At 35.8% G+C, this 19,384-nt stretch overlaps 1 protein-coding gene across 10 annotated transcripts in view; it reads right to left on the bottom strand.

Annotated features, from left to right (window-relative positions):
* Positions 1-19,384, bottom strand: part of Dmd (dystrophin, muscular dystrophy) — a 2,390,387-nt gene that overhangs the window by 1,333,641 nt on the left and 1,037,362 nt on the right. For all 10 annotated transcript variants that reach the window (XM_006527768.3, XM_017318379.2, XM_017318378.1 and 7 more), the window contains one exon: positions 15,543-15,704. In XM_006527768.3, the coding sequence (XP_006527831.1) occupies positions 15,543-15,704 (162 nt within the window). The remainder of the gene's footprint in view (positions 1-15,542; positions 15,705-19,384) is intronic.

Below are 19,384 nucleotides of genomic sequence, written 5' to 3'. Positions count from 1 at the left end.
TTTGATCTGTGTGTCTTTAAGACAGCCCAGTTGCCAACCGCAGTCTTGTGGCAAAATGGACCTTTATTATGGGTTCATCCAAATGCATCTCCTGCTAAAATAATAGATTGGTATCCTAATGCAGTTGCACAACTTGTGCTTCGAGGAATAAAAGCAGTTATTACTTATTTCGGACAAGACCCTAATTCCCTGATGGTACCTTATACTGCTGCGCAAGTTCAGACCTTGGTAGCTACATCTAATGATTGGGCAGTTTTAGTCACCTCCTTTTCAGTACAGATTGACAATCATTATCTAAAACATCCAATTTTACAGTTTGCCCTAAATCAGGCTATAGTGTTTCTACAAGTAACAGCTAAGGACCCGCTTACAGATGGGATTGTGGTGTACACTGATGGGTCAAAAACCGGTATAGGTGCTTATATGGTTAATAATGAGATAGTATCTAAGCAATATAATGAAACCTCACCTCAAGTTGTGGAATGTTTAGTGGTACTGGAGGTTCTTAAGGCATTCCCAGGACTGCTTAGCATCGTATCAGATTCTTCCTATGTAGTTAACGCAGTTAACATTCTTGAGACAGCTGGGGTAATAAAACCCTCCAGCAGAGTTGCCAACATTTTTCAGCAAATACAATTTGTCTTATTAAATAGAAGATTCCCTGTTTATATTACTCATGTCAGGGCACATTCGGGCCTCCCTGGCCCTATGTCTCTGGGAAATGATTTGGCAGACAAAGCCACTAAGGTTATGGCTGTTGCTCTGTCTTCCCAGGCAAAAGCAGCAAAAGAATTTCATAAGCGCTTTCATGTGATGGCTGAAACTTTACATCGCCGTTTTTCATTAACTAGAAAAAAGCTAGAGAAATTGTTACTCAATGCCAGAATTGCTGTGAATTCTTACCTGTCCCTCATGTGGGAATAAACCCATGTGGCATAAGGCCTTTACAGGTCTGGCAAATGGATGTTACTCATATTTCTTCCTTTGGAAGACTTCAGTATTTACATGATTCCATTGATACATGATCTGGCATCATGTTTGCTACACCTCTAACAAGAGTAAAGGTCTCTCATATAATCCAACATTGCCTCGAGGCATGGAGTGCTTGGGAAAAACCCAAACTCCTTAAGACAGACAATGGACCAGCTTATACCTCTCAAAAATTTCAACAGTTCTGTCTCCAGATGGAGGTGTCTCATCTGACTGGTCTTCCCTATAATCCTCAAGGGCAGAGCATTGTAGAACGTGCCCATCACACTCTCAAGTCCTACTTAATTAAACAAAAGGGGGAAGTCGAGGAGGCTCTACCCCCAGTACCAAGAGTAGCTGTTTCTATGGCACTCTTCACTCTTAAGTTTTTAAAGCTTGATGCCCAAGGCCATACTGCGGCTGAACTTCACTGTTCAGAGCTTGACAGGCCAAAAGAGATGGTAAAATGGAAAGATGTTTTGACCAGTCTCTGGAAAGACCCGGATCCTATCTTAATAAGATCCAGGGGAGCTGTTTGTGTTTTCCCGCAGGAAGAAGACAATCCATTCTGGGTGCCAGAACGACTGACACGAAGAATTCTGACACCTGAAAATCACTCCCGGATGGATCCCTTGGAAACTACCTCTAGCCCTCATGCTGCCTCTGTTGATTTGGGTTCCTAGTATATTTGGAGAGTATAGATGGGCAATTCTGTCTGCCTTCCCAAAGCCCATGCCTGTCCTTCATGATGTAGCTGTTTTCCCCAAATTCTTTACAACCAATAAAAGTTTGGATCTGCCATACTTACCATATGATCCTATCTGGGAACCACTGGGGGGAAAACGCTCTATAAGGGAACGAGGCTCTCTCTGTTTCCAAATTAATGAATTGGGAGATTGTATCAGACTCACTGGCCAAGCTTTGGGGAGGTTTTATGAGCACCGAGGAGGTTGAGTGAGCACAACCAAAGATATTTCCAACGCAGATATAACCTTTACAAATCGGACCTTCTGGCAGGAGGCAATTTGGGTTAATGGTACATTTCTACCACCTAACTTTTCAGACAAAGAACGTCCCCACCAACCAAAAATAGCCCCTCATGGTAGATTGGAAGATGAAGGGCTGATCCTGCCTTGGTCTGATGGTCAATCCTCCATCACTCGTTGGGCAGATCAGAGTAAAACCTTTTCCTTTTCTTCCAACATGATGGCTGAACCAGAGAAGGAATTTGTTATGAAAAAGGGACTTTTCATACAGGACTTTATAATGCATCCTTTTCATAAATGGGTACTTTGTGGGATTAATGGAAGCTGTACAGATCTTAATCCTTTGGTTTTCCTCCAAGGAGGAGCTGCTGGAAAAGTGATTTTTAATGGTATTTCAAAATTCGTTCAGTGTCATCTAGTTCAGTTACCTGATGGAACCACTTCTCAAAATTCTACTACTGAAATCACTGGATTTAATAAGACCCTGGTAAATCAGACTAGTTATTCACCTACTCCAGTATGTGTGTACACCCCCCCCCCTTTTTTTTTATTCTTTCTAACGGTTCCTTTGAATCCTGTACTAATGAAACCTGCGGGATGTCACAATGCTGGAACCTTGATTGGGCCAGCCGTGCAATGCTTTCCAAGATTCCATGATGGATTCCTGGCCCCGTGGAGACCCCTTCCACCGTATCTTTGTTCAGGCAAAAGCAAGACTTTGGTATCACTGCAGCTATGGCTGCTGGATTTGCTATGGCAACATCAGTCCAGTCAAGCACGACTATCGAGCAGTTGTCCTCCTCTGTGGCAAATGTGATCGATCAACATTCAGTGCTCAGTGCCCAATTAAAAGGTGGGCTAATGATAGTGAACCAGCGCATTGATCTGGTGGAGGAGAGGCTGGAAGTTCTGCTCCAAATGGCCCAGCTTGGCTGTGATAAGAAATCAGGAGCCTTATGTATTACTAGTGTCCAATATGAAAATTGGACGTGTGCAGCTAATCTATCTAAAGAATTGTCTTTGTTTCTTACAGGAAACTGGTCTGAAGGATTTGATGAAAAGCTTGAGCTGCTATGTGTAGCAGTGATGGCGATTAATTCCATGCCTGTGGACCCATCATTGATTAATGGAATCAAATGACTTACTTCCTGGATGTCCCCTGCATTCTCATATTTTAAGGAATGGGTGGGAGTGGGCCTGTTTGGCACAGCCCTGTGTTGTGGATTATTGCTTATACTATGGCTGGTTTGCAAACTCAGATCTCAACAGAGATGTGACAAGGTGGTAATTCCTCAAGCACTTGCTGCAATAGAGCAAGGCACCTCCCCTGAAATCTGGTTATCTATGCTAAGATGACCTCGCAAGCACTTGACTGCTCAGCTCTTGCACTCCTAGAGGCTAGACTCATTGCACAGGAAAGAGTGAGTAGGTTTCTGACTCTTATGAATTGCTGGGCTAAGCACCGCATAGGAGTTGCTCAGAGATTCGAGTGCTCCTAGAAGACAAGTCGATTTGCATGAGGGTTGAGTGTCCAAGTATCCCTCCCCTAGTAAAAAACAGCATGGGAGCAGGTCAGGGTTGCTCTGGGAAAAGACCTGTGAGCCTAAGAGCTAATCCTGTACATAGCCCCTATTTCTGCACACTAGGGATTCGACCTCTATCTTCATCCATTAAAGAGTAGCTTGCATTTTTGTTTTATATACTTAAAAGGGGGGGATTGTAGAAAGCCGCAATATACATGCCGTCACTAGATGGCGCTAAACCTCCATTGTGCCAAACCGATCTCTTTGTTTAGATCAAGCAGGGAGCAAAAGCCCGCCAAAGTAACTAGCCCATCCCCGGGGCATATGAGATCGTGGGTAAAGCTGCCAGTCGTATATAGACACATCACACCAGGGGGTATTTAAGCCATACATGTTTCTGAGCCTTCTTTGTCTACCTCATCATTATGAAATAAAAATTAACTATGGAAGGATCTTTTGTTCCGCGCATGTTTTTCGCGGGTGAAGAACAATAGCGTGGGACAGGAAAAGATACTTTCCCAATCTGTTGGTGGTCTTTTTGTCTTATTGACAGTGTCTTTTGCCTTGCAGAAGCTTTGCAATTTTATGAGGTCCCATTTGTCGATTCTCGATCTTACAGGACAAGCCATTGCTGTTCTATTCAGGAATTTTTCCCCTGTACCCATATGTTTGAGGCTTTTCCCCACTTTCTCCTCTATAAGTTTCAGTGTCGCTGGTTTTATGTGAAGTTCCTTAATCCAGTTAGATTTGACCTTAGTACAAGGAGATAGGAATGGATCAATTCACATTCTTCTACATGATAACCACCAGTTGTGCCAGCACCATTTGTTGAAAATGCTGTCTTTTTTCCACTGGATGGTTTTTGCTCCCTTGTCAAAGATCAAGTTACCATAGGTGTGTGGGTTCACTTTGGGTCTTCAGTTCTATTCCATTGGTCTACTTGTCTGTCGCTATACCAGTACCATGTAGTTTTTATCACAATTGCTTTGTAGTACAGCTTTAGGTCAGGCATGGGGATTCCACCAGAGGTTCTTTTATCCTTGAGCAGATTTTTTGGTATCCTAGGTTTTTAGTTATTCCAGATAAATTTGCAGATTGCCCTTTCTAATTCGTTGAAGAATTGAGCTGGAATTTTGATGGGGATTGCATTGAATCTGTAGATTGCTTTTGGTAAGATAGCCATTTTTACTATATTGATCCTGCCAATCCATGAGCATTGGAGATCTTTCCATCTTCTGAAATCTTCTTTAATTTATTTCTTCAGAGACTTGAAGTTCTTATCATACAGTTCTTTCACTTCCTTAGTTAGAGTCACACCAAGGTATTTTATATTATTTGTGACTATTGAGAAGGGTGTTGTTTCCCTAATTTCTTTCTCAGCCTGTTTATCCTTTGTGTAGAGAAAGGCAGTTGACTTGTTTGAGTTAATTTTATATCCAGCTACTTCACTGAAGCTGTTTATCAGGCTTAGGAGTTCTCTGGTGTATTTTCATTCATAGGATATTCTTTCTTAAAATCATCTCATGTTCTAAGAACCTTGAATGGCAGGTGTACTTCAATAAATAATTCCAAACAAACTCTTTGCTGACAACTTCACGTGATTGAGCCCAGGTGAGCATACAGGTCATCAAATTATCAGCCACACACCTAAAATAAACTTATTAGAGATGCCAAAAATCCCCAAACAAATGAATTTCTTTAGTCCAAAAAACCACTAGAGATTGTATTAAATGATTGTTGCCAATATCATAATTTTTAGTTTCCTCTATAAAATAAAATTATTTTGAGTTTATCACCCACAACACATTTCTGTATACTTATAACAAATTGTCTTTCATTTTAATTTGAATTTAATGGATTATATTTAATTGAACATATTTTCATATAAAAGTGTAAGACTAGAAAACTAAAAGCAATTCTAATTTTGGAAAGCAACAAAATATGGCATGAATTTAACTATAATATAAGTAGCAATCAAGAAATAAATTTCATACTGTCCTAAATTTGCAGAACGATGGGGAAGGTTGATTGCCAAAATATTTTGAGCTACAAACTGCCTAGTAGATTAGTGAAACACACATCTGGCCAGGTCTATTAGGGTAGTTCTGGAGATTAAGATTAACTAACAGTGAAAAACCTGTCTCAACTATGTATGGCATCAATTCATTTAGCTTCAAGTATGAATAAAATACAAGCGTGAAAAAGAGAAAGCCTGATATTATAGATGTTTGTTCACTCTATCCTGGCCTTCAACAAAGAAGGAAGCCAGACAGACAATAGATGAAAATTTACATACCTGAGAGCATAATTAAGTCTTCTTTTAAGATGGTTTGTTCAAGCTTTGTTTTATTGCTGTTGTTTTATTTTGTTTCTGTTTTTTTGTTTTTTGGTTTTTTTGTTTTTGGTTTTTGGTTTTTGTTTTGGTTTTTAGATTGGAGAAAATTAAGTGATCAACCAAAATGGCTTTCATTATTCTGAAGATGAAGTTTTATTTTTTAAATTAGAATCCAATAGAAAACAAATTAAATCATTACTTAAGGCATCAGAATGTAAAAATATACATGGCTTCAGAAGTACTAATGTGTCAATACTAAGCCTAAATTCATGAAAGCAACCATAATCAACATTGCTACAAAAATTAGATAGCTATTAATTCTATTAATTAATTTTACAAGGAATGTGAAAATCCTCTACAATGGCAATTCCAAAAGCATGGGTAAAATAAATTGAAGAAGACAAACAAAAAATATGGAATAATCTCCCATAGCTAACTGGTTAACAGAAGGGGTATAGACATTGATTTAGAAGAAGGACAGTCAGGATATCACCTTGTAAAGCATGAAATTTGAGATTATTTTTCCATAAACTGACAAAATGAGCTCAAAATAATCATTAGGTTTTGATTAAACCTAATGTTAAAACCAGAAAAATCTGAAATTACTAGAAGAAAACTATGCAAGCACTTCAAGACATTTCTAATTTTTTTTTAGTTTATTTTCAACTATAATGAATTGTACTGTGTAATGTGAAAATTTTCTGTGAAAATACATTAAAGTAATGACATACAATGTTCCCGAACTAAAATAAAGCAATTAAAAAGCACGCCACAATGAATGTGTTTTGTAGGTGATGTTTAATGTAAGAAAAGTTCATATTGTTTTCCTATAAACACATATTTACTGCTGAAGCTATTGAAAGCTAAATGTACATGGGAAAAGTAAAACAACATTCCTCTGCTTATTAGAACAGAAAGTAATGCATAGGCATGCACATTTCATGTACTCATCACAATACAAATCACATTATACTGTGATTTGTGCAGCATCTATGCTAAAGTTTTTTTTTTTCCACTCTAAAGAACTGTACTGTGGAATGTGAAAAATTTCTGTGAAAATACATGAAAGTAATGACATACAATATTCCTGAACTAAAAAAAAAAGACATAAGCAAAAAAGCACAGTAAACAAAAGAAACAAAAGCAAAACAGGAAAATGATATTACAAAAGCCAAGAAAATGCTGAACAGAAAAGGAAACAATCAACAGCCTGAAGAGACAGTTAAGAGAATGTGAGGAGATATCTGCCAAAAATTCTTCTGAATATATATATATATATATATATACATATATATATATATATATGTATGTATGTATCTGAAATATTTTTTATTAGATATTTTCCTCATTTACATTTCAAATGCTATCCCCAAAGTCCCCTATACCCTCCCCACCGCCCTGCTCCCCAACCCACCCACTCCCACTTCCTGGCCCTGGAATTCCCCTGTACTGGGGCTTATGATCTTTGCAAGACCAAGGGCCTCTCCTCCCATTGATGGCCGACTAGGCCATCCTCTGCTACATATGCAACTAGATACACAGCTCTGGGGGGTACTGGTTAGTTCATATTGCTGTTCCTCCTATAGGGTTGCAGACCCCTTTAGCTCCTTGGGTATGTTCGATTGCTCCTTCATTAGGGGCCTACTTTTTTGTACAATTATTTTTACAAAATATATAGAACAACTTTTGCTATTTTATCATCTAAATGGCTGTTTGTTTCCATAATTATATATCACTAAATACTAGGAAACATATTTTTCCCTATAATGTGTATGCAAATGTTTCTTTCTTCTAGCAATGCTAGACAATTGATAAGTAGAAATAATGATTTAAGTTGGGTGCTTTCTGAATATAAATGTGGAAAAATAAATTCATTTTTATATGCTTTTATGTGCAATAAAACATAACTGTCAGAAGTTTGTCACATGATGTGTATTCTCACATAGATTTTTTTTTTTTTAATTCAGGGCTCTCAATTCAAACTGAAGAAAAAGAATGATGTATTTAGAACTCCTGTTTAATAGTAGAACTAGTAGTGCACCACACGGTGGAGACAGATACTCACAGATCTCCTAGATCAGTATCTCTCAGAAAATCTAAGTTTTTATGTAAATGATTAGCTACCACAGAAATACTATACATGTATTTTTTTCTGTTTCTCACTGCTGTATTGTAACAAGAATGTGATTTCTCACAGGGAACACAAAGCCTACTCATCTTCAAATTAGTATTGAGCTATGGTCTACATTTAAGGAAATGTATTTCAGTTTTTTCTGCACACTATAAAATTCAAAGCCATTCACACCACAAAAACATACTAAGAAAATATAATTTTACAGTCTTTTTATCTAACTCCTGTGTCATAAACACTGCTTAAATTCTTTTCTTTAATTAGTTTATATTTATCTCTATTTAAATTTATTTAATTTTTCTTCTCTCATATATTATATCCTGACTGCATTTTCACCTCATCTACTCCTCCCAGTTATGCACAGTCCCAACCACTGCTCCTTTGTTTCCTTTCACAAAAAAGCAGGCCTTGCAGAGATATCACCTGAATAGTGAATAACAAGATATAAGACTAGGCACTTCACCTCATAGTATGTCTGGACCAGGCCACCCAATAGGAGGCAAAGTGTCCCAAAAAGCAGGAAAAAAGTGTCAGAGACACCTCCCACTCCCACAGTTAAGAGTCCCATGTAGCCTCCCCCAGCCTGAAGTGGGCTGGTACAGACCTTGTGGCCACTGAGGTGGGGCCACCTGTGATATGTCAACTGCCCTGCTCTTTTCTGAGATCCTGCTGCCTGCTGAGACACCTTTGAGACAATCTATCCTACAAGGGTGATTTCAGGCTGGCTCTGGGCACCAAGGATGGACTGGGTGGGGGGGGGGGTGGGCCTTCCCCCTTTATAAGCACAGTCTCTTAGTAAATTCGTGGGCCTTGATCAGAGAAAATTTGTTTTGTCCTCATCATTCTTTTCTCGATGTCTAGTCCCTCTCTCTTTTTCATCCCCAGCCTACCTTCCAGGAGTACCTGGTTCATGTAGGCTGCAGGTGGCTTACAACTACAGATTGGCGCCTGAACAAAGGACCAAGAAATGACGGGAAACACTGAGGGCCCGCTGTCTTATGTGGAGCTCCACGAGAAGGGAAGAATAAGAAGATGGTATCGGTCACAGTGAGCAACAGGTATTTATGCTAGTGCTGGTTTTAAACTTCATTTTTTAAAGTGTTGCTGGAGGTACAACACTTTACAGGCTAAATTGGAACAGTGCTGACCCTGCGCTGATTCCACTTAGGGTTTAGCATCGAAATATGGGACTAGAAACTTCAAAACAGACTGTTGTCTGCAGTCAAGAACTGCATTAGGTGAGAGGAGTAGGGCTTAAAATAATAAAATAAAATAAAATAAAATAAAATAAAATAAAATAAAGGAAAATGGATTTCAGAAATCTCCCAGGGACACAGGGAAATCCGGAGACGTCTGGCCTTCTCTCTGGTCCCTATAGGAGAAGTTCTCTACCCTCTTTTTATTGTCTATGTTTGGTGCACCAATCCATCCACATGTCAATTCATGTATGCTTTTGTCTCCTTGTCTGAGTGACTGAATGTTCTGTGTTTCTTGTTGGAAAATAAAAATGGCTAAAACTTTATCTGCTGATTCAGCAAAGCCTGAGAGTGGCCCACACTTTAGCCAAGAATCAAGCACAACAGGAGAGCCACTGCTGAAAAACTGTTTTTAAAGAAAAGGAGTTTGCAACCTCTTAGTTCTAAGGCAAAAAAGCTAATAGTTGTTTTTTTCCTAGAAAATTTTCTGCAATCCTGGTTATTGTGTTTAGCAAATGACAAAGTGCTTTTTATCATATAATTATAGCTAGGAAAGGTAAAATTCTTTGATTGGTCTAAATTTATAAGATTCATGTAGCTACTTAATTTGGATTTTTACTGGTCCTAAAGGTGTAATATGCTCTACAGGTCTTCATCATAGACTATTAGCTTATAAATTACTGGGTATGATTAAAAGGTGTAACATTGGTAGCAAGACAGCTTTAAATTGGTAACTCAGGGTTGGAGTCTTCCAAACACATGGCATAAAGCAGGCCAAAAAAAACTAGGCCTCTTAAGGATATTTCTAGTTGAGATAATATTTGATGTGATTCTTATCCTAAAATGTAGACTTAGAGATAAGATTTAAAACAATGTCTCTTTAATGAAGCATTAAAATTTGCACTGTCATGCATTCATAGGTATAAGTTGGTAGCCAAACTTCGTAACATGATAGTGATGTTTCTAATATTGATTTTAAAGATGATAAAGTGTTTTAAAATTGGGTTTTGCTTTCCCAAAGTTGTAGTTATAGTCTAATATTGCAAAAGAAACTAAAAATTCTAAAATCTGTCCTCAAGGCAAGAGTAACAAAGCTCAGAGCAGCCTCAGGGAAGCTTGTGTGACTTTGTTTTGTTTTGCAAACGGGGCCAAAGGAAGTCCTTGAAACTTGCCTCTCCCTGCCTTCTGGGGAATCTTTTAGCTATACTAATTTGTTGCAGATCTATCCAGATGTATTTCTAATTAAAGTCCAAACTCAAAATTTCTAAAAGGTCAATCAGGCTATAGGACTTATAAAAGCATTACAATCTGGCTTGCCTTCTTCATATAAAATTATTCTAGATTGAAAAGTTTGTTTTTTCATTTGCATCCTGATAATTGTAAAGGGTTTGCTTCTAGTGGATTGGTGATCACTGGAAAATTTTGCATCTAGGTATCACTCTGCTTCTATACAAGAAGCTAAGCGTTTGAATCTTTCGGTGTATATTGTTTCCTAAGTGGAAAGTATTTTATTAGCTAATGCCTCTAAAGGGAAGTTTACTTCAAATCTTGCTCTCACACAATGAGATTTAAAGTTCTGGGGAGTAGCTGATGCTCCAGAAATGATTCAGAGGCAATATCTTTTTAATATTTAGGGTTTTAGTTATACTAGAAAATTGTGGTACAGAAAAATCTAAGAATGAAAAATTGATTTGCTTCAAAATTTTATTTTCAAAAGCTTCCAAGAGATGTTAATTGGCTAAGACCTCACCTTAATGTCTTAAAGTGACTTAAACCTTTGTTGAATGTTATCTTGAGAGACATAAATTAACTAGTAAAAAACAAAAGGGTTTCCAGAAAATAAAGGAAGCTTTTATAATTGTTATCAATTTTAATCAATGATAATTAAATATTAGCTGCGTATTTTAGTTATGCTTATTAAATGTGTCCACAGCAATTCTTTGGCAAGAGAAAACATTAATGTAAAATCATCTTTCTTTACCTCAAAGTAAAGTTTTAACATCCTAGTAGGGCTGCTGTGGTGCTAATAAAGAATTGTAAGATAAATTCATATATTTTAGAAAAACTATAATAAAAATTTATGTCTTAAAAACCTGACAAAGTGTCTGTTCCTTGTTCCAAACAGCAATTAAATTGGTTATTGTAGAATATTGATATGTGGCCTATTTCCTACCGTCATATTAAAATTGATAATCATTACCCTAAAGATAAGTTAAAAAATTGTTTTTATGCATGCTTTTGTATCTTCTATAAATTCATTCATGCATGCATCCCATTTATTGTGTTTAAAAACAGTACTTCTATGGAAGAAAAGCATATGTGAATTGGATCACACGCTTATTCTTTTGAGTTTCCTCCTGCTTCAGCACAGATAATTAAATTGTGTGCTGTAGATGGTATTTTAAAATGTTGAATAATCAAGCTTTAATTTGTATATTTAGCAATATATATCTCAGAGATTACAATTGCTTAAAATTGTTCATCCCTCAGACACTATAAATTCTCAAATTTGCAATGGTTTATGCATATACAACTCATAAGAAAAAAAATGATGTTCCTTTTAGAAGACTGTTTTTGGACATTTAAGAATTTGTCCTAGATTGCCTGGACAAGACCTTAAGGCAATGCCATGCTAGATTTATATCTCAGGCAGATTACAGGCCTTACACAAAAATAATTGGCCATATAATCTCATTCTTAATATTAAGAAAATATTTTGGTATTTTTAGAGAATGTGTATGTCAAATTGTAAAAAATTTGTTCTTAGTGCCCTCAGATTCTACCTGTTTCCACATAATGATGTTAATTCTTGAGAACTTATACTTAATCAATTGCTGCAAATGGATACTCATATTTCTGATTAATAAATAAATTATGCACATGTGACTATTAATACCTTTTCAAGCGATCTCTTTTTGCTTCTCTACATACAGGAGAGGCCTCTAGAAATGTAATTGATCATTGTTTAAAAGCCTTTAATGCTATGGGATTGCCTAAACTCATTAAGACAGATAATGGGACATTCTATACTGGCAACAATTTTACTTCATTTCATAAGGAATTTGGTATCAAACATGCAACTGGAATTCCTTATAACCCCATGGGACAAGAAATTGCTGAACATGCTCATCGAACTCTGAAAAATTGGCTTTTAAAAACAAAACAGGGGCAGTTATACCCCCCAAGGTCACCAAAAGCACATCTTGCTTTTGTCTTCTTTGTTTTAATTTTTTTTTCAAACTGATGATAAAGGTCATTCTGCAGCAGATCGCTACTGACATCCAGTTATGTCTAGTTCTTATGCCATGGTTAAATGGCAGGATCCATTAACTAATACATGGTCCAGATCCCTTTTTAATCTGGGGAAGAGTTTCTGTCTGTGTTTTTTTCCCAAAAAAAGATGGAGCACCATGGCTGCCTGAAAGACTGGTTCATCAAGTGGACACAGATCCTGAATCTTCTAGTAAGTATGATTCTAACCTTGATGATGGCTAACAATACTTTTTAGCTGAAAAAGGTAATTTGGAGCACAGCCTCAACTCTCAGAGAATTTTCACCTTATCTGCTAATGCTCAAAGCCACCTTCCCCACACTGGGAGGTCAGAGTCTGAGCTTGATTGTTGCTAATTTGCAACTGAATAAAGTGTCTGGACTTCCCCAAAGAAGCATTTATCCTGTTGCTTTTCCACTATCTCAACTTTGTTTTTCAAGCAGGTTATTCTCTCCTTACAGCCTGATTTCAGAAAGCGTTCAGCCTTGCCTCCGGCAAGTGCAGGTGACAGAAATTCTTCAATATGAAGAAGCATATTAAGTATATATTGTGGCTTTGATCTGATTTGGGAATAAGATGTACTATGAGGGCTGGTCAGCCAATGACAGGCAACCAGATTTCGGAAATATATCAATCTAAGACAGAGGTACATGCCAAGAGGCCGTGGTTTGTTAATAATACACCACAGAGCCATGTTTGTGTAAAATAAACACAAACAAGCTGCACGTATGCTCCTTGATAGAAAAAAATGGTTCGGGAAAATCTGAGTCCCAAGTCAAGCACGGCCGCCAGCCACCATAGCTCCCAGGCAGGACTATGGGGCATAAATAAATTTTATGTCTCAGTCCATCTATTTTTATTATATAATCAGAGGGGAATTGTAGCCTCCCCCAGCCTGAAGTGGACTTGTGCAGACCTTGTCGCCACTGAGGTGGGGCCACTTGTGGTACAGCTTTCCTACTTGGCTGGCTCCTTTTCATGTATCAACTGCCCTGCTCTTCTCTGAGATCCTGCTGCCTGATGAGACACATTTGAGACAATCTATGCTGCACTGTGTCTTCGGGCTGGCTCTGGGCACCAAGGATGGACTGGCGGCGGGGGGGTGGGGGGTGGGTGGTGGTGGGCCTTCCCCCTTTATAAGCACAGTCTCTTAGTAAACTCACGGGCCTTGATCAGAGAAAATTTGTCTTGGCTTCATTCTTTTCTCACTGTCTAGTCTCTCTCTCTTTCAGCCTCAGCCTGCCTTCCAGGAATACCCGGTTCATGTAGGCCTAGGCCGCAGGAGGGCCTACTACTACAGTCCCACAAGAACACACTGCTATACAATTTAAATCCTTATTTCTCAGACAGCTTCTGTACTCTTCAACTCTGTCTTCAACAGAAGCTTCAGCTGGAATGTTTGGAAATGCAACCCTTCAACTAATTCTATTGCTTGATAACTTTATTATAGAAAACTATTTACTGTGGGGAAAAAAAAACAGGATCAACTAAATAAATGCTCAACAGTTCTCAGATATTATGTATTCTTTAATGTTCTATATTGTCATATTATAATATAGGGAAGTCAGTGCCAAGTAAGTATTATTTGTTTATTTTCAATAGGATACAGGGTCACATACCACTCTCTTCCCAAACAGGCAAGATATGTTTTCTTAAAAACTCACCTTTTTACCTAAGCCAATAAAAGCATTAGTCTGTCTTCATTGTGCTATACACACACACACACACACACACACACACACACACACACGCACACACAGAGCCTAACTCCAACTATAATAGAATCTGTGTGAGTCAAGTTTGGATAGTCATATGAATGGTAAATACTACAGAACATGACTAGATTTTCATAAGGTTATTTTATTTTCTTAGTGTATGTGGAGCAGTGATTATTTAGTATTATCCCCATTTCCATTATAGTATTTATTGTTCTTGTGCAAAGTCTGATTTTGTCACCAAAATTCTCTACATTAAATTTGTTCTTCATCTGTTTTAATAGTGTGCATTTCATCAGGAATACAACTTTTAGAATTTGTCATATTATGAAAAATTCATATGATCTGCTCCAAGTTCAGAAGTACTTCATTTATTAAATGTAGAAAATATGGTTAACTACTAAATGCTAATAAATGTGTTGATACACTGAATAACAAATTGTGATTCAATGAAGCATAATGGCATTTGTAGCCATGATATACAATTCCTATATTTTACACAGCTATCTGATTTTTAAAGTGAAATGATTCCCAAATCTATATAAATAAGATAGAAAAGGAAAAGTGGGATTTATCCATCACTTTCTAATACCCTCACATCATTCTATGGAGATTTTAATTATACGTAGTTGTTAGCTTTATATGTGTATGTAGGCTTTAAAAAGTGCATATTTGCCATCCCTAGCATATTAGTTTAAAAGAATAAATAGTAATATGCATGTGATTTTACATGTAACTTAAAAACAGAAATTTGTTATTTAAAATACCATATGAAATATGTTAGGGTATGGAATTTATTTACTTAACTCCAACTTATACAGGACTAATTTCTATTTTCATTATTATTCTCAGAAAACATAATTAGAAACACTTCATAATTTGGATTCACAGAAGGAGGGTATATGAGTTTATGCACATGAACACATCTATTATGATCGATAGAAACAGGGTGAATATTTATTTCTACATGTATTGTTAGCTACTTATAGCACAATATAAACACAGAAACATATTATAGAGCTAATATCAATTATATCAAGCATGAGTTGTTTGTAAATGATTGATAGTAATATTTAAGAAGATAATAAATTATTTCTGTGCAATAAAAATTACTGTTTTCATTTTCATCTAGACTGAGTATTGAAACCTTTGTGAACAATAGATGTTAGCTCTCTTGGGTTTACCTGGCTCTATTTGAAACTGGTGCACTGCATAATTCAGACAAAAAAAATCTTAGAATTGCAATATAGACTTATTTAAGAAGTAATTTCCAAATAGCTCAATGAATAAATGAACGGAAGCTTCTTCTCAATTAGTTATATAATACTTAAACAGGAAAACCAACAGAATCCCACTGAAGTTGAAATATTAAAATATAACAAAAACAAATGCCCATTCCCAGTTTGGATGACTTGCCTGGGCTTCCTGAGGCATTTGAGCTGCATCCACCTTGTCAGTGATATAAGCTGCCAACTGCTTGTCAATGAATTCAAGCGACTCCTGAATTAAGTGCAAGGACTTTTCAATTTCCTGGGCAGACTGGATACTCTGTTCAAGCAACTTTTGTTTCCTCACAGCCTAAATAGAAGAAGAAATAAGAGTGAATTATTTAAATATTTGTTCTTAATGCATTCTCTACAATTTCTGTCACACAGTCCGTGAAGAATCTACACTTTTCCACAGTCACCTTTTTGTAAGACAGATTGCGTAGCTTTCGAGCACTCATTCAGCTTTGCTTATATAAATAAAAGGAAAAGAAAAAAAAACACTTGGTACACTGAACAGAGGTATCTGCACGAAAAAGTCACAGTATCATCCACATCAAAGGAAGAAGCTGGAAGAAAACATTAGCAAAATCATCTCAGTTGTTGCAATCTGTTGTTCTGTTCTCAGGCTGAATGTTCCTCCTGATCTCATTATATAGTTCAAGAGATTTGGTTTACTTAGAATAGGGTCACCGTCATCAAAATCCAATTCAAGACAGATAATCCACTTCCACTGGCGAGACACATAAGCAATCTGTTCAGAATCGGCTCCTTTTGAAAAGAAAAATTTAGATAACCATCTGTTTAAGGATTTATTTTGAATATAATATTTACCCCACTTTATAAAATTATTTCCCCTCCACTTTCCTTCATAATTTGGATTATAGAAATATTACAGTTGAATGTATACTACTATTAGAGTAGAAAAAATATTAACTAAACTTATCATAGCTATAATTACTCATGATATTATAAATATTGTTAGGGTAATTTAACATTTTTCAAATATTAATAGCATTCTAAAGAGACTGCAAATTCTACTTCTAAGGATCTAATGACCTTAAAGGAATCTTTCTCAAGGTAAAGAATGAGTCCAAAATCTTATTTAAAATTCTTAAGTCATCCATCACATAAAGGCATAGGTCTGAAATCTGCTCCCCAGAGGTTGCCCTCTGATTTCAAAATGTTCTTGTTAAATATTATACTTATTTGAACAAACATATGCATACACACATATATATGAAAAACATTTGATATGCTATTATTTTACAAGTGAATATAGAGCATACTAGTGCTATTCTGGAAAATGGGAAAAGGAACTGAAGCCCTATATGAATACCTCTTCCTAATCTTGATACTTTCTAGAATCTGGTAAATATTACTCTAATGTTCCATTTAAATTTTTGAAAATATTATTATTTTACTCCTTTTAAATTATTCAGACTTCATTATAGAAAGGTATGGCTTCAAATTTAATTTTAATGAACATAAATCATGTATTATTTGTAAATCATATTTAAACCTCATTACCATATCTGACCTTCTTTTCCTTTTCTAATAACAAAACTGTGTATATCTATAGTATGTTATTTGGATATTTGTTTGTGATGTGGAATACTTAAATTGATCTAGTTAACATATTAGTTTTATTTTATTTCATGTTCTCATAGTTTCTATTATTTTTAATTTGTGTTGATATTCCACATTGTAGTTTCCATTAATTTTGCATATTTACACTGGATACTAGCTCTAATGAGGGTCTTTGCTGAATATCAGTTTCTAGAACAATACTAGCAGCTTTGTCCATGCCTAAATGAATGATGTAAGAAGTGATTTATTTAATGGAGGAAAATGAAAATTTAAGCTGCCAAAAAGGGAAGTACAACAGAAATAGAAATCAAAATATAACAACCTATTATAGATGCTAAATTTGAAGAATAACTCTTCCTAAACATATTTTAAAGTATATACATAGGGTGGAACATTATATAAAACAACCTTTAATCTATTTCCATTGAAACATTCTAAGATTGATGACTGAGACCTTGCTCTAAACTCCAATTAAAATACTTCTTTTTATTTCAGTCCAAACAACAAACAAATTGCTTTCCATATTGATTCAGATAACAGTGCTCAAAGTTATAAGAGACTTCTTTTGCTGTATTATAGGAAAGACTGTAACATAAAAAGAGTTCCTCCAAACAAGTGGATCTCTAACTAATGACACAGTGTCAGCATTGTGACAGGTGGCTACAGAAGCCTTCCAATCATAGTAGGGAGTAATTGTGTGATCAGTCATTGTTTAAATGTGGTCCTTTCTCTGATGAAAGGCAACACCAACATACTAATCAGTAGACATTTGTAGAATGTTAATGTAATTGGAAAGGATGTAATGCAGTAGAATTGTGAATCATACCACTGGCCTCAAATTTATGCTCCTATACCTAATTTTGCATTTCATTCTTAAGATTAAATGGGCTGCATGACATAGAATAGCCTAGAAGATGATGGCAAAAGATCTGAGGTGGGTTGTTTCTTAGCCTAACCTGACAGACAGCCAATCAAAGAGTGATTACATGGATTGCTTGATTATCTCAGGCAGTAAAAGACTTGATGTCAGTCCAAGCTTTGAACTAGTCATTGCATAAGCTGGTTTCTATTTCTAAACATCTTCTTAGGTAGACCCCAATAGGATGCCAGCCTGTGACTTTGCAGGGACACTTTGCCACACTTGACCTGCTGAATGGATTTAGAAATTCCCAAACCATAATCAGGTATGTCTTTCGATCTCAAAGCAATGCCTGTTATTCTCAAATGTTATTTCTTAAATTTAGTTAATCCACTCAGCAATAATAAGAATCATAGAGATCAACAGAAATAGCATATATTAGGGTAGTTATAAAAGCAATGTGAGGGTAAAAAAAAATCTTAGGAATGGCTCCCTGGAAATGAAGACATTTTGCTCTATTTTTCTTTTTAAATGAAAGGTGTGAAAGAAAAGAAGACAATACTTTTAAAACTACTATTATTTTAATATGTTCTCCAGTATGACCTAAAATATATAAAATATAAATGCTTTCAAAATAAATTTTTAATGATTTGTGTTTGCTACAAAAATAACTGATTATTGCTCATATTCTCATGTAGTTCTCTTTTGTGTAACAGTTTAACACACACATAAAAAATACCTTTAGACTAAATAGATAAGAAAAATCACTGGGAAGAAAGTTGGGGGAGGAGGAAGAAGGAGAGAGAGGAGAGGGATGTGAATATGGTAATAATAATTTTGTATACATTTCTTAAAGAATAAGAACCTTGGGAAGAATGAATTCATTATGTCAAATCACTAGGAATTGGAATGAAATATATTTGAAATATGACTATATATTTCAAAACAGAGAAAATATATTCCAAAAGGAAAATTGGTTTAATAGCATTAAATAAAACATTAATTTTTAAAGAAATGGTACATTTTAATGGCATTTATTAGACTCAACATAAAAATATGCAATATTTATCTTTTAATAGAAGATAAATAAGCTTATACCTAAAAATTAATTTGGAATGTTAACATTTTCATCACTAAAGTAGTTTATTTGGGGGATATTATAATCTTTATCTACTAATAGTAAATATTCTCATGACTATATTATTTATTTTGAAAATCATACCTTAAACATCAATTTATATGTATTAGTCCCTAATATGAAAGAAGAATGTAATTTTAGCATGAGCAGGTGATGTATTAGTAGGGGATATATATTTTAAACCATACCTAGAAAGCAGAAAATTAAATCTAAACTGCATGTCTTAAATAATATGAAAACAATTCTTCTTTAAAACTCCCTATTAAACACTGCCCTGCTTTTATTTGTTGCATTGTACATGAATTACATTGACTATTTACACACACACACACACACACACACAGAGAGAGAGAGAGAGAGAGAGAGAGAGAAAGAGAGAGAGAGAGAGAGAGAGAGAGAGGAATTA

The sequence above is a fragment of the Mus musculus genome, chromosome X (genome assembly GCF_000001635.26).
Source record: "Mus musculus strain C57BL/6J chromosome X, GRCm38.p6 C57BL/6J".
NCBI lineage: Eukaryota > Metazoa > Chordata > Mammalia > Rodentia > Muridae > Mus > Mus musculus.
This window is presented reverse-complemented; position numbering and strand designations above follow the sequence as displayed.